The sequence below is a fragment of the Trachypithecus francoisi genome, unplaced genomic scaffold, assembly GCF_009764315.1.
Source record: "Trachypithecus francoisi isolate TF-2019V2 unplaced genomic scaffold, Tfra_2.0 Lachesis_group11, whole genome shotgun sequence".
NCBI lineage: Eukaryota > Metazoa > Chordata > Mammalia > Primates > Cercopithecidae > Trachypithecus > Trachypithecus francoisi.
The window spans coordinates 12,899,577-12,914,839 of record NW_022681456.1 but is presented as its reverse complement, the minus strand read 5'-3'; the positions used below and the strand labels follow the sequence as shown (position 1 = coordinate 12,914,839).

Sequence of the window (15,263 nt, the reverse complement as noted above, 5' to 3'; positions counted from 1 at the left end):
CATTGTATTTAGGTGCTCTCAGAGGACAGAGCTAGGGAATAAGTATATGTATGCTCATAAACGCATGTATATTTATCAGACTCCTCATTTGTGTATATAAAACATTGTAAGGCCAGGCGCAGTGGCTCACCTCTGTAATCCCAGCACTTTGGGAGGCCGAGGTGGGCGGATCACCTGAGGTCAGAAGTTTGAAACCAGCCTGATTAACATGGTGAAACCCTATCTCTACTAAAAATACAAAAAAAAATTAGCCAGGCTTGGTGGTGGGCACCTATAATCCCCAAAAAATCATAACTTTCTTTTTTTTTTTTTTTTTTTTTTTTGCGACAGAGTCTTGCTCTGTCGCCCAGGCTGGAGTGCAGTGGTATGATCTCAACTCACTGCAACCTCCACCTTCCAGGTTCAAGCGATTCTCCTGCCTCAGCCTCCCAAGTAGCTGAGCTGGGACCACAGGTGTGCACCACCACCCCTGGCTGATTTTATTGCATTTTTAGTAGAGATAGAGTTTTGCCATGTTGGCCAGGGTGGTCTGGAACTCCTGACCTCAAGTGATCCGCCCACCTCAGCCTCCCACATTGGTGCTGGGATTACAGGCATGAGCCACCTGGCCAGGTTTTCTTTTCTGAAGAGTATTAATCTACCTTGCTGACATAGTAAGCTTGTCCAGTCTACTTCTACTCAGGTAAGTTCTTCTACCACTACGCTAGTGACATGTCTTCATCGATGCATTATAATTGCAAAATATGGAGAAATCCCATGTGCCTAATAATAAGGGAATGGTAAAGGAAATACTTGATGGAATATTACAGCCACATAAAATGAGGATTAATAATAATAGGCAGGGCATGGTGGCTCATGCCTAATTCCAACACTTTGGGAGGCTCAGACGGGTGGATCACTTGAGATCAGGTGTTCGAGACCAGCCTGGCCAACATGGCGAAACTCCATCTCTACTAAAAATGCAAAAAAATTAGCCAGGCATGGTGGTGCACACCTGTGGTCCCAGCTACTCGGAAGGCTGAGGCAGGAGAATCACTTGAACACAGGAGGCAGAGGTTGCAGTGAGCCAAGATCGCACTACTACTCTCCAGTCTTGGCAGCAGAGCAAGACTTCATCTCAAATAATAATAATAATGTAGAAATGCTGTTGATATAATGCTAAGTAAAAAATTATAATAGTAGGATTGTAAGTAATTGTACACACACACATATGTAGAAAGATTGGGGAAAAAATAAAATGCTAGCAGCATTTTAAAAATACCCATATTCTGCTGTGGGATTTTGTTACATTTAAATTTTAAAATAAATGTCATCATCCTTATTGTCACTGTCACTGCCACCCCAAAAGGTGCCCATTATCCATCATGCCCTGGCAGAAGAAAGTTTGAGAATTTCTCTCTTAAGGTAAAACTCAATTATTCAGGCAGAATATGAAAATAGTGGATCTTTCCTATGATAATTTCTAAGTTTATTAGTTCATTTGTTTCCTTTCAACAAATAAGTAAAATGGATACTCATGTGTAACTAGTGCAATTTCTTTCCCTCCATTTAACAAGAAAGTGTATAGTGAACAGTTCTGCTTTGGCAAGTTTAAACAAGCTTAATCTAAAAGTTCTAGTTTGGGGAAATGTTCATATGTTATTAATCATGTCCATAACCAAAGTAATGATGGAACAGCTTTGCTCAGTGGGGAGGAAGTAATCTTCCTAGATGGTACTCTGACCAACAGGGAAAGGAACACACTGTTACTTTGTTTTGCCAACTTGAGGATTCATTAAATAATAGTAGCCCAAGCAAATTATAAAGAGTTTATTTCAGATAGTTTGGGGAATGTGCGTTAAAATTTTTAGTATTCTGTAACAGAACTAGAGATATTTTTCAAATGTCTTGTTTCATCATGCAATCTGTATTCAGTGAAGGTAAAAGAGACTTAAGTTTTTGAGGATATTAGAAATAAGTATCTACAAACAAAAAAGAAGTATCTAAAGATTAAAACATTTCATAATACCCAAAGGTGGCAGAGTATTGAGAAACAGGCATCAGGTGTATTTGTACTGTTGATAGAGATATAAATTGATGCAACCTTTTTAGATGACTGTTTTGCAATACCTTGTTCAGAGTGAATGTGCATATTATTTTACCCAGTGATTCCACTTATGGAAAATTACCCACAAGCACAAAGATGGGTGAACAAAGATATTTTTTGGAGCAATGTTTATAATAGCCAAAAAAAATTGGGACACTCAAAATGCTCATCAGTAGGGACTAGTTAAGTTATGATATAAATACTAGATAACCATTAAAAAGAATAAGGTAGATCTACATAGATACATACATATGAATAGAAAATTTCTAGAAGGACTCCCAAGAAAGATCTAATAGTGATTACCTCTGGTGGGTGGCAATAATACTACGAGTAAGTAGAGATTTTATCATTTTAATTCTTCAGTTTTCTTTACTTTTTTTTTGTTTTTACTCTGAACATTTGTAACTTTTATCATAGAAAAAAACCTGAGTTTAAAATGGAAAGAAAAATGCTTTAACTGAAGTCTTGCCATCTAGTTTATATTCACCTATGATTTCAAATGTTTTTTGCCACAACTAATTACTGGCTGCTTAGTTAGGCATGGTAGCCAAAACTCATCATTTTGATAAGTGAACTGTAAGACTTGTGTCTGCCATTTTCTGCTATAAGAATGAATTGAGGCCGGAAGCAGTGGCTCACACCTGTAAGCCTAGCACTTTGGGAGGCCAAGGCAGGTGGATCACGAGGTCAGAAGTTTGAGACCAGCCTGACCAACATGGTGAAACCCCATCTCTACTGAAAATACAAAAATTAGCTGGGCGTGGTAGTGCGCTTGTAATCCCAGCTACTCAGGAGGCTGAGGCAGGAGAATCGCTTGAACCTGGGAGGTGGAGGTTGCTGTTAGCCGAGATCACACTACTGCACTCCAGCCCGGGTGACAGAGCGAGACTCCGTCTCAAAGAAAAAAAAAGAAAGAGAGAGAGCGAGAGAAAGAAAGATTTGGGCAGAGTGTCCTAGATGGATGTGGGGACCTGACAGGCGAGTGGTTGCAGCTGGGGAGCCTGCAGCCAGGCCTCGAGCATAAGCAGTGACCTTGCTGGGCAGTGAGTGAGCAGTCTGTGGCCTGGGTAGCAATGCCTCCTCCCAGCCAACCGCCTGCCCTTAATGCAGGTTAGGGCTCTACAGAGCAGAGGGGAGGCTGGGCCCTGCGCCAAGCCCTGGGTTGGATAGGAGCCCAGTGGTCCTCTCACCCACACAGGTGGAAACGGTAACAGCAATGGATGCCTTAGAGGAAGAGAGCTTCGGGCTCTCCTCCTCCACCTCTGATGCAGAATTTGATGCTGTGGTTGTGTATTTAGAGGACATTATCATGGATGACAGGTTCCCAATTATTACAGAGAAGTTTCATGGACAAGTACTACTGGGAGTTTGAAGTTTGTAGAGACAGGGTTTCACCATATTCTCCAGGATGGTCTCGAACTCTTGAGCTCAAGCGATCATCCCACCTTGGCCTCTCAAGTGCTGGGATTACACAGCGCCTGGCCCATTTGACTCAATTTTTTATCTTTCCACAATATCCCTCCTCTCAGGAGCACAGTGTATCCCTTCAGAGAGACTGCTGTTAGTTACCCTAGCTAACTCTCCCACTCCTTCAAAGGTTCTTCAAAGAACCTCTGAAATTCATTCCAGAGCTAAGGCTTCCTTATTTAGCATTTAACTTCCAGAAAGCATTTCGAACATAAGAGTTACATGTAAACTTAAAGGGTTATTATTTCATTTATGTGCAGAAATAGCTAATATTCATTGTGTTAGTCAAGTCCAAGGTGTGAACCAGATTCTGTCTCTGAAAAAGAAGAAAATAATTTACTTTGGAAGGTGCATTAGCTCCTTGCAAAGGGTGGGTTTATAACTCAGATTGATCCATCCCCTCCATTACCATCACAGGCAATTGATTGGCGCCCCCCTGGCTGGGAGGTGGCTGTGGTGTGGTGGCCAAAGGCCAGTGCAATACACACCCTTGGAGCCTCTATCTCCCTGCCTGCAAAGGGAGGCCAGTGATTCCTGCTTCTACAATAGCCTTAAGGTTATTGTAAATTCAGATGAGAAATGGAGGTTAAAAGCTTTTGCTGTGCATATCCCTAGGCATAGTTGAGGAGTCAGACATTTAAAGGGAATGTTACAGCTTAGTGCTTAACAGCTCAGGCTCTAGAGTTTAACTTTCTGGTAGGAAGAGACAAATTTCTATTTCTAAGAAGATCGCTTTGAGAGGAGATAGTCTGCAGGAGCATTTCATACCAGCTGGACTAGATTTGCAGCCCTCGGTGCATCTCTGTAGCTTCATTGTTGAGTGATTCATGTCAAAGTGGTGATGCTAAGAATAAGATCAGCTACCTGAATTACCCAGTGCTCTGCAAATCTAAGTATGTTTGAAATCTCAACAGTCAACTGAATTCAGTACAGGCACTCAAACTACAGCATATGGTTTCCTGATGGGCCCTACCTTCTGTTAGAAGATTTTATTTATTTTATCTTATCTTATTGTATTTTATTTTATTTTATTTTTGAGACAAGAGTCTTGCCCTGTCGCCCAGGCTGGAGTGCAGTGGCGTGATCTCGGCTCACTGCAATCTCCCCCTCCTGGGTTTAAGCAATTCTCCTACCTCAGCCTAACAAGTAGCTGGGACCACTGGCACCCACCAGCACGCCCGGCTAATTTTTGTTGTTGTTGTTGTTGTTTTTTGAGACGAAGTCTCGCTCTGTTGCCCAGGCTGGAGTGCAGTGGCCAGATCTCTGCTCCCTGCAAGCTCCGCCTCCCAGGTTTACGCCATTCTCCTGCCTCAGCCTCCCCAGTAGCTGGGACTACAGGCGCCCGCCACCTCACCTGGCTAGTTTTTTGTATTTTTAGTAGAGGTGGGGTTTCACCGTGTTGGACAGGCTGGTCTCAAACTCCTGACCTCAGGTGATCCACCCGCCTCGGCCTCCCAAAGTGCCGGGATTACAGGCATGAGCCACTGCAGCTGGCCTTAGAAGAAATTTTAAGAGTCTGAAATGAAATGCCTAGCATTAAAAAAAAAAAAAAAAAAAGGAAAGAAGAAAAGCCTTGCTAAATTGGACTTGTGTAAAGTTTGGTTTTAGTAGTGAGAATAAATATGAAAAACTATTTCAAAATACAAGAAGATAGTATTACAGTACTAATTTGAGGGTAAGACAGCTAAAGTTGGTTTTTTATTTAATTTTTTTAAAGTTTTTTTCTTTCTGAGATATAGTCTCACTCTGTCGCCCAGGCTGGAGTGCAGTGGTGTGATCTTGGCTCACTGCAACTTCTGCCTCCAAAGTTCAAGCGATTCTCCTGCCTCAGCCTCCCAATAGCTGGGACTATAGGCACGCACCACCATACCTGGTTAATTTTTTTTGTTTGTTTGTTTGTTTTTTGAGATTGAGTCTCGCTCTGTAGCCCGGACTGGAGTGTAAGTGGTACAATCTCAACTCACTGCAACCTCCACCTCCCGTGTCCCGGTTCAAGCAATTCTCCTGCCTTAGCCTCCCGAGTAGCTGGGATTACAGGCACACAACACGATGCCCAGCTGATTTTTGTACTTTTGGTAGACACGGGGTTTCACCATGTTGGCCAAGCTGGTCTTGAACTCCTGACCTTGTGATCCGCCCACCTTGGCCTCCTAAAGTGTTGGGATTATAGGTATGAGCCACCATACCCGGCCTAATTTTTGTATTTTTAGTAGAGATGGGGTTTTGCCATATTGGCCTGGCTGGTCTCGAACTCCTGTCCTCAGGTGATCCGGGCGCCTCAGGCTCCCAAAGTGCTAGGAGTATAGACATGAGCCACCCTGTCCAGCCTGTTTATTTGTTTTTGAGACAGGCTTTCAAACTCTGTTGCCCAGGCTGTAGTGCAGTGGTGGCACAATCATGGCTCACTGTAGCCTCGACCTCCCTGGGCTCAGGTGATCCTCCCACCTCAGCCTCCCAAGTAGCTGGGACCACAGGCACATGCCACTACGCCTGGCTAATTTTTGTATTTTTTTCTAGAGACTGGGTTTCACCATGTTGGCTAGGCTGGTCTCAAGCTCCTGGGCTCAAGCAATCCGCCCACCTCAGCCTCCCAAAGTACTGGGATTACACGCATGAGCCAGTGTACCCAGCCCAGCCCAAGGTTTTTACCATCCTGATTCTGTCACTGAGACATTGGGCAAGTTCCTTCACTTTCCTGAGCCAATTTCCTTGTTAGTAAATTCGGGGTAACAATCAAGATAATGCATTGAAAGCATTTAGCACAGTTCTTGACACATAGCATGTACTCAGTAAATATTACTAATGTGATTCTTCGGCAAGAGTGAATGACTCATTGTGTTTCTGAGTGATTGAGAAGTCTAAAACAGCCTAGTGGGTATCTGAAGTTAAATTTAGAATATGAAGGAGAAATAATATAGGGGAAACATTCCCAGGAATGTTTATTGCCAGAATTGTTCACAGGTTTCAGGGTGTGTAGGGTGGGGTGAGGGAGTTGGCGGCCTAATGCTGATTCCTTGCATCATAAAGCCAAGCTATGAAATTGTTCATTTCAAGTTCAAGCTCTGAACTTCTAAGTTTTTTAAGGAGTCAGTTGTATATCAGAATCTTATTAGCTCATTACTTCACTGACTGAAACTTGGGAAACAAAGATGATTCATAGGAAGCAAAATTTAAAGGTTAGAGGGTATTTAAATGAAAATCAGCTGGAGTATGGTTTTATTTTATTTTCTGTGTTTTGTAATTGTTTTAAAAATAGTGAGTAGGTTAAGAATCTTCTGTGGCTCTGTAGTCCAGTGAGGTAACATTTGTTGAATATGTGGAACCAAAAATAAAAAAGATGGACAATTGACTATAGAGTACTTGAAGATAAAAAGAACTATTGAACATGTAACCATTACTATGAGAGCCTCATTGAACAGCTAGTCTACCATTTCAACATTATTACCGTCCCACCTCCTTGGAAAGTCTTTCCTGGCCGTTCCAGCACATGGTGATCTCTCCCAAGAACCCATAAAGCTTACTGACCCCATTTGGCCTCAAAAAAGCATTGAGGCAGTTACTTAATTTGTCCCATGGCTCTCCTCTCCACAGGACAGTGAGCAGGGCTCCCTCAGCAGGGTCTGGGCTGGGACCCTCAGGAGGAGGGCTGGAATTTTTGTTACCAAGTTAGCCTCCTACAACACCAAATGGTATTTTGGTGTTATGTTATGATTATGATCTAATATATTTTAGCATTAGATCATAAATGGATTGAGGTGGGAAATAGGCACTCCCCAAAGAATTGAAAGTTGCAAAAATGTCCTTGAGGAATGAGTGGCAAAAATCTTAACAGGTATGACAAGCAATTTCAAATAGTGCCCATGTTAAGTAGAGGAGAGAAATGCAGATGCGTGTGATTTGACTGGGCCCACTTGAGGAAATTGATGGGAGAAATGAAGGAATTTCTAAGGCAGTAGGTATAACCATCCTATTCTTTCATGTAAAATATTCAGACTTTCAATTTAGTAGATATTTGCTGAGTTTCTTCTATATGTAGAGTAATAATGATAACTAACATTTGAGAATATACTATTTCCTAGGGCTGTTTCTTCTGATCAGTCAAGTGGTCTTGGACCTAGACAGAGTCATTAATGGTGGAGGTCGGGGTGGGAGTTTGTCCTGTTTTAGCACTAGAGAACAAATTAATGGTGCGTGGGAAACCAGCATCTCATCTAGTGCTCCTTATAGAATGGAAAGTGCAAAGAGATGCTTGATAAATGAAAGACAGACATCTTAACAGACTTCTTTGCATAACCTCTGAATCAGCTCTGCAGGTCTCCTCTGTTTCAGGCATCAGAAGTTGAGAGACAACTCTCCATGCAGGTCCACGCCCTCAGAGAAGACTTTCGGGAGAAAAACTCATCAACCAACCAGCACATCATCCGGCTGGAGAGTCTTCAGGCTGAGGTGAGCCTCCCCACACAGCAGTGCTGGAAGGTGGAATGCTTTTCTCACTGGGAGACAAAAAAACTGCTCTATGTAAAAGGGACTAAAATCTCTACAGAAAGACATTTCTGTGCGAAACTAAATGGGGAACATTTGATCTGTGTTTCTCTGGGTAGGCTGTTGTCTGGAAAAATGAAGTTGCTTAGAGTTACTGTCGGGTGTATTGAAATCACAGATGACCTACATTTTACTGAATATGTTGATCTCTCTAAAAATATCCTTGCCAATCCCAAATAGAAGGTGGGAAAGGACATCTCGCCTTTCTCTATTCCATTTAGGCCCAGTTCAGTCCATCTTACTAAGGTCTGCTGTTATTCTCATCTGCAAAATGAGAGAAATAGAAGTTTCTACTTCACAGGTTTTTGCAAGGATATTATGGGTTAATGTATACGAGGCACTTTGTATGATACCTGGAAGACAGTGATGTTATTGAAACCATAGGAGAGGCCAGAAGGTGAGGGCCAGGATGAGGGGAAAAAGAAAGTATCGGCAGGGGAACAATACTGTGAGAATCTGGTTGTGGAAGGTGAAGAGAGGGTAAGGATCTTATCACCAGCCCAAACCAGGCCTGCCCCTGGGGGAGGCTTCCACCTGGTCTGCTTTTGAGGACCCTTTAGCCAAGTATCTGGACAGCAGCCCCTTTGCTAAGTCAGAGTTTGAAGGACAGTCTAGAGCTAGGTTGAACAAGTAACCTTCCACTGTGATGAAGCGATCAGCCATCATGGTCAGGCCAGAGAAACCCAGATAGCCTGCTCCCCTGCTTGGTAAATGACCTGAGGATGTTGTTCCTAAAGTCTGTCAATATCTTCTCTTTTCTCCTGCCTCCCATTCCCTTCCTTCCCCCTTTCCCTTGGAATGCCTACTGGTATTGAGCAGCAGGTCCTTGAAGTAAGTAGAGTTTGTTCCAGTGGGGTTTGGCATGCCTGTATGTGACCATTTGTGTGCATGACTTGCCATTCACCTGCCTCTGCCAGCCTCTGACTCCTTCAAGTTTTCTGTCTTCCTCTTTCCCCGATGGGTTCACTTTTTCTAGACCCTCATGAACCGGGTCATCCCCAGGAACGTTTATTGCCAGATTTGGTCACAAGTTTCAGGGTGTATAGGGTTGGGTGAGGGAGTTGGTGGCCTAATGCTGATTCCCTGCTTTGTCCGTGAATACTGCTACCTTTAAAAGGCAAGCTATGAAAATTGTTTGTTTTAAGTAAGTTACTTTGTGTAGCTCCAAACTAAGTGTGTATGTTTTGTTTGTTTGTTTGTTTTTGTTTGTTTTTTTTTGAGATGGAGTCTTGCTTTGTCTCCCAGGCTGAAGTGCAGTGGCAAGATCTTGGCTCACTGCAAGCTCCGCCTCCCAGGTTCATGCCATTCTCCTGCCTCAGCCTCCCGAATAACTGGGACTACAGGCGCCTGCCACCACGCCCGGCTAATTTTTTTTTTTTTTGTATGTTTAGTAGAGACGGGGTTTCACGGTGTTAGCCAGGATGGTCTTGGTCTCCTGACCTTGTGATCCTCCCGCCTCGGCCTCCCAAAGTGCTGGGATTACAGGCATGAGCCACCACGCCCGGCTACTCTGAACTAAGGTTTTTTAGGGTCAGTTGTGTATCAGAATCTTATTACCCCATCACTTCACTGACTGAAACTTGGGAAACAAAGATGATTCATGGGAAGGAAAATTTAAAGGTCAGAGGGTATTTAAATGAAAATCAACTAGAGTAAGAATTCTCTTCACATGGGTGACTTTGCTTCAGTGTAGGAAATAGTGGACCCATTCACAAAAGGGGCTTGCTCCTTTTGGTCCCCTACCCAGGTGCACACTTGAGAGACAATATTTCTTTGTTTGGCCAGATACCTGATCTCTCTGGACAAAGGCCACATACTTTGTTTCTCCAGGACAACATCCTATCTGATTGGATTGGTGGCCAGAGAAGATCTGTGCCCTGCGAGCAGAATTCTAGTTCAGAGAGTGAGAACAGCTAAAAAGTAAAGGGAAAATTGTATCTCATAGGACTTGAAACAAACTAGACATTCATTTCAGGATTTCCCCTGGAAAAGTTCTAAGATTGGTCCCCAAAACTTGCCCAACTAAAAGCCTTAAGGAATTATTATCAAAGCTGGAATGGAGAGCCTGGAGAATATTTTAACCATGTCAAGAAAATATTTACAAGCAAGAAGCTGGCTGAGAATCAGTCCAGCAGGGCACTGCTAAATAAATGGGAGGATCCACGAGGACCTCCAGGATTCCAGAAGGTCCCCTGAGAGTCAGATCCAATTGGCAAGGCTTTCTGGAGCCCCTGAGCCAGAGTGGTGGTTTTTTGAGTGAAGAATCCCTGGCCTTGGGAGCACTGGCTCAGCTTCTCACCCTACAAACCATGAGGCCAGAGGAGACTTGGCATTTCTTTCCTCTTTGCCTCTGTTTTCTCACTGACAGTGAAGAGATTAGACAGACCTTCCTAAAAGATTTACGTATGTGGAGACTGACTAGGTATTCAGTGTATACAAACATAATCAACCTGTTTCATGAAAAGAATTTGCACCTCTTCACAAATGACTCCCTCAGGTAAAAGTTACTCTGAGTAAAGTCAGCATTCACTTGTGTCTGTGTCCTGCTCCGTCCCAGGACATAGGCTGATGCAGGCACTACTTTGCTTTTTGTACCCTGGGAGCTCTTCCCTTAACTCAAGGCACTGGGTCTGACCTCTAGTGCCAGTGGAGCCAGGAGCGGGGAAAGGAAGACAGAGAGGAATCCTAGGGTGTGAAAACATGGCGCTCCAGAGGATTTCCTGGGCATTTTCTTGTGCTCATGACTTGAAGAGGAGAAGCAGTGCAGCAGGTTAGGTTCCACTCCTCCTGCCAGTTGTAAGGATGGGGTAAAGTTGAGAGCAGGCAAGGTGGAGCCCTTTTTTATCTTATCTCTGGAATTTCCAGAGCACTAGCCTTCCCTCCCTCTGCCTGGCATCCCACATTCTAGCTTCCCCAGAGATCAACTCCCACCCCTTCCCAGACAGGTTTCTAGAGGGGAGAGGTTTTCTCTTCAGCTTAGGATTTCATAGTTATTCTCTCAGAGATGGGGGTACCATGACATTGGGCAGAACACTGAAAGATACTTGCCTTCATGTTTTGGGGCTAGTCCCTAGTTCCTACTTGTCAGCCTGGGTGTAACTCCACACCACCCCTGTGGCTCTCCAACCCTTTCAGATCAAGATGCTGTCAGATCGGAAACGGGAGCTGGAGCATCGTCTCAGCGCTACTTTAGAGGAAAATGACCTGCTCCAAGGGACCGTGGAGGAGCTACAGGACCGGGTGCTAATCCTGGAGAGGCAGGGCCATGACAAGGACCTACAGGTACTGGGGTAGAGAAGCTGTCCTGCAGGACTAGAGCCAGATAAAAGGAGCACTTAGCCAAAAAGAAAAGGCTGGGAGGCCAGCATCACTGCTGGGGTAAGCCAGGAGTGGATGATGCCTAGGTCTCACTGTGGGGCCTGGGGCATTCACTAACTTGACTCTTCTGACTCTGCCTAAAGGAAGTGCACCGCTTCCCACAGATCATTTCTCCAGTGTGTTCTGAGCCACTGGCCCATGGAGCAGTTTCACAGAGTTCTCTCTGGGTTAACATTGGCTGGAACACCAGGAGTGCTATTCTGGCCTCCTAGCATTTGTGAAATCTGCTAAAAGGTCTCAGAGGGAGCCTGTGACTCTCTAACTCAGCTCATAATGCTCTCTGCTGCTGTCTCCTCAACCTCATGGGTTTAGTTGGTTGGCATGGAGCAGAAACCCGAAGCTGCCCACTGAACACAGCAAGATTTATATTCTGCTTCTGCCAGTTGCCAGAAAAGGCATAGACTGAACCCTTTGTGAACCTAATCAGTTTCTTTTTTTCCTTCCTGAAGGAAATTGCTTCATGGCCATATTTGTTCTTATTTGGGAACTGCTACCGGGCCTCAGCTGAATCCCCAAGCTCACGCTTGACAAGAAACAACTCCCAAAACAAAAAGATATCATCACTCCAGTCTTCCCAGAAATAGAGTACAGCATCTGCTACCAAGATGCTTTGCTGGGCTGGCCTAGGAGGACTGGGGTCAGAAACTCGGAGTGCGTTGCTTCCCTTTGGCATTCTCTGTTAATGCCAGGGAGTGCACTACATTGCAACACTGATGTTTGTGCAGAGGTGGTCATCCAGGTGTGCTCAAGCACCAGATGGGTCTCCGCCCAAAGGCTAGGCCACAGAAGGTCCCACTGGGCTCATAGGTAGGCTGTTTGAAAGCCTTGGGGTATGGGATAAGGAAATATAGTGTCTTGGGCTAAGATTACTTGTCCCTGACACCATCAGCTAAGCTGACACCTGAGTGATGAACCTCTTTGAGGGAAAATGAATGGCTTTTCTCTCTCCATGTTTTTAGTATCTTCAGCTAGTAACTTTTCATATATTGATAGTAGTGCCTCAGTAAATGTTGAGTAGAAAATGGTGCTGGCTAAAGCCTTACAGAAGTTTTCAAGATGGAAAAGAGTTTGCTGATTTTTCAAGGTTGATGATGATAATAGCAGTGAACATTTGTGTGCCTCTTTGGCATACAGGGTGCTTTTAGCATACATCATAAAGCTGAAATTGAGAAAAACTGAATCGTTTATCCAAAGTCATGTAGTGAGTCTTTGGTAGAATCGAGACTGGAACCCTCTCATCTGCTTTACCTGTAGCTCAGTAATAACTTCCTGGTATCACTCGCCTCCGAAAGTCAGTTCCTGGCCAGCATTTATTACCCTATCAGGCTGCTTTCCTGAGGGTTGCTGAGATCCAGTATGGGAGGAGAAGGAATATAAGTATGGAGAAAGAGAAAAATGGCCCTTGCCTAAAAGAAACTTTCAGTTCAGCATGAATTTACAGTGAAAAGTCCTTATTTCAAATCAAACATTAGGGGCCTAGGTAGGGGGAAAGAGGAAGGAATAGTAGGCCATCAGAGGCCTGACCAGCACTGTGGGCTGTACATTCTCTAGCAGCGAGAATCCCATCATGCCACATGCACTTGCTCACCATGTGCACATCCACTGTCTTCCTGTTGAACTTCAAGACTGAGAAGGTGTCATTCACCTAAGGACCTGCAGCAAGTCAGGCAGTACTCAGTTGATTTGGAAAATCTGCATTTACGGGCTGAATTCTCATCTTCCCTAACAATTTATCATTATAGTCCTTCAGTTCATGTGAAACTCTCAAGTTGCCACTAATTACCAGTGTCCTCCAGAAAGTCCTTTTTGTTGCTAAAATGGCCTGTACTGATACAGAAATAAAAAATCCAGCTTACTCAGGTAGCAGCTGAGTGACCCTAAATCATACTTGTAAAATGTAAAGCTAGTGGCCTTGGAATGTACTTAATCCCTTGATTTTAAATCCTCAGACAAGGGTGAGGGATGGCTGAGCAGGCAAGGCAACAGGCCTGTCACAACCAGAGGAGCCCCCTTTTGATCTCTTTCACCATGAAATTGGGGTCCTGCTGTCAAAAACAGATTTTTAAACAACTGATCAAATCCAACTCTGAGTTTTTTCAGACCTGAGAATAAGCATAAAAATTATTATTCATTGAGCACTGAGTATATATCAAGTATTTTGCCAAACTCTTACTATCCAGTAAAGGAAATCTGTTTGTCCCTCTAAGGGCCACTTCACTGCCCTTACTTCTTATACTGAGCTGGGCATCTTACAGATGTGTGCAGGGCCTAGTCCCAGAGACTGGGTGGATTCCATCAGCAGAGCACAGGCCCTGCTCACTGTGGGGCAACCCAGGAAGCAGGTGACCTGGAGCCTAGACCTTGCTCTAATACTGATTGTGTACCATTAGGCAAATCACGTAACATCACACCATCCCAGTTCCCTCAGATGAGCGTAAATATAGTGTACTATACAAACACAAAGCACTTGGTGTCATTCTCATTCATATATACAAGTATACTTAGTGTCACCTTTGTCATATAAAGAATGATGTTTCTTATTTTAAAGGCCTCTTAAATGTAATAGACCCTTCCCTTGTTTGGTTTGGTTTTTCTTCTTGTGTCTATCCAATTGGTGAATCAGTTGTTGACTGGAGAGTGCAGACCTCTCCTGGTCTTTTGTTCCCTTGCTGTTATCATTAATTAAGCACCTTTGAGTGTGCATGAGTAATTGAACTAATTTTGTCCAGTATGTAAGAACTTGTACTTGTCTATGCCTAACTTCCTCCTGCTGTGATGTGTGTGGAGTTGTCTAAAAAAATAATTATGGGCCAGGCGCGGTGGCTCAAGCCTGTAATCCCAGCACTTTGGGAGGCCGAGACGGGTGGATCACGAGGTCAGGAGATCGAGACCAACCTAGCTAACACGGCAAAACCCCGTCTCTACTAAAAAATACAAAAAAAAAAACTAGCTGGGCGAGTTGGCGGGCGCCTGTAGTCTCAGCTACTTGGGAGGCTGAGGCAGGAGAATGGCGTCAACCCGGGAGGTGGAGCTTGTAGTGAGCCGAGATCCGGCCACTGCACTCCAGCCTGGGCGACAGAGCGAGACTCCGTCTCAAAAAAAAAAAAATAATAATAATAATGATGAAGCATTTTGCCAATTTAATATGCCATTTGTAATTGTGCCAAATGCTTCCTAGGAATGTCTCCTTTTTTCCTGTAACCCTGATGTTTTTCTTTCTGAGTCTCCTCAAAACGGGTTGGAGAAGTTCCCACTGGACCAGCAGGTATTGCTGATCCACCAGAACTATGCAGAGCAGGCTTGCCAATCCTTTCTTCATTCTCTGGGCAGCCAGGCTCCAAACCCTTCCTCGTTAGGGCTATTCCAGATCACTGGTGCCGTTAGTCAATCATTTCCAAGTGCTGATGGTGAAGGTGAGGCTCCCGGGGCACCTAAGTGATTGGCCAAAGGCTCTGCAAGGCAGCTTTCTCCCTTCATCAGAACTATAGAGCTCTAAGTGGCTGCTAGCCACCCCAGTCTGCACTTCTGCAGGAGCCACAAGGCAACTCAGCCACAAGTCTGGAAAAGACCAGTGCAGTGTCTACTTTCTTTTTAATGGAACAGAGGTGACCCCAGAATAAATTAGCTTAATTTGAATCCCAGGAAGTTCTCCCCTCCCTCCACCACTTCCTGAAAGTCTTTTTTTTTTTTTTTTGAGACGGAGTCTCGCTCTGTCGCCCAGGCTGGAGTGCAGTGGCCGGATCTCAGCTCACGGCAAGCTCCGCCTCCCGGGTTTCCGCCATTCTCCTGC

General features: G+C 44.3%; 1 protein-coding gene across 6 annotated transcripts in view; it reads left to right on the top strand.

Moving 5' to 3' along the window:
* BICDL1 (BICD family like cargo adaptor 1) overlaps positions 1 to 15,263 on the top strand; it is a 114,016-nt gene that overhangs the window by 71,575 nt on the left and 27,178 nt on the right. For 4 of the 6 annotated variants that reach the window (XR_004439547.1, XR_004439546.1, XM_033220407.1 and 1 more), the window contains exons 3-5: positions 7,883 to 7,999; positions 8,915 to 8,926; positions 11,231 to 11,377. Coding sequence is in view for 4 of the 6 variants with exons in the window: in XM_033220407.1 (XP_033076298.1) it covers positions 7,883 to 7,999; positions 8,915 to 8,926; positions 11,231 to 11,377 (276 nt within the window). In the remaining 2 variants the exon portion in view is untranslated. The remainder of the gene's footprint in view (positions 1 to 7,882; positions 8,000 to 8,914; positions 8,927 to 11,230; positions 11,378 to 15,263) is intronic. The other 2 variants (XM_033220406.1, XM_033220408.1) reach the window with 1 other exon arrangement.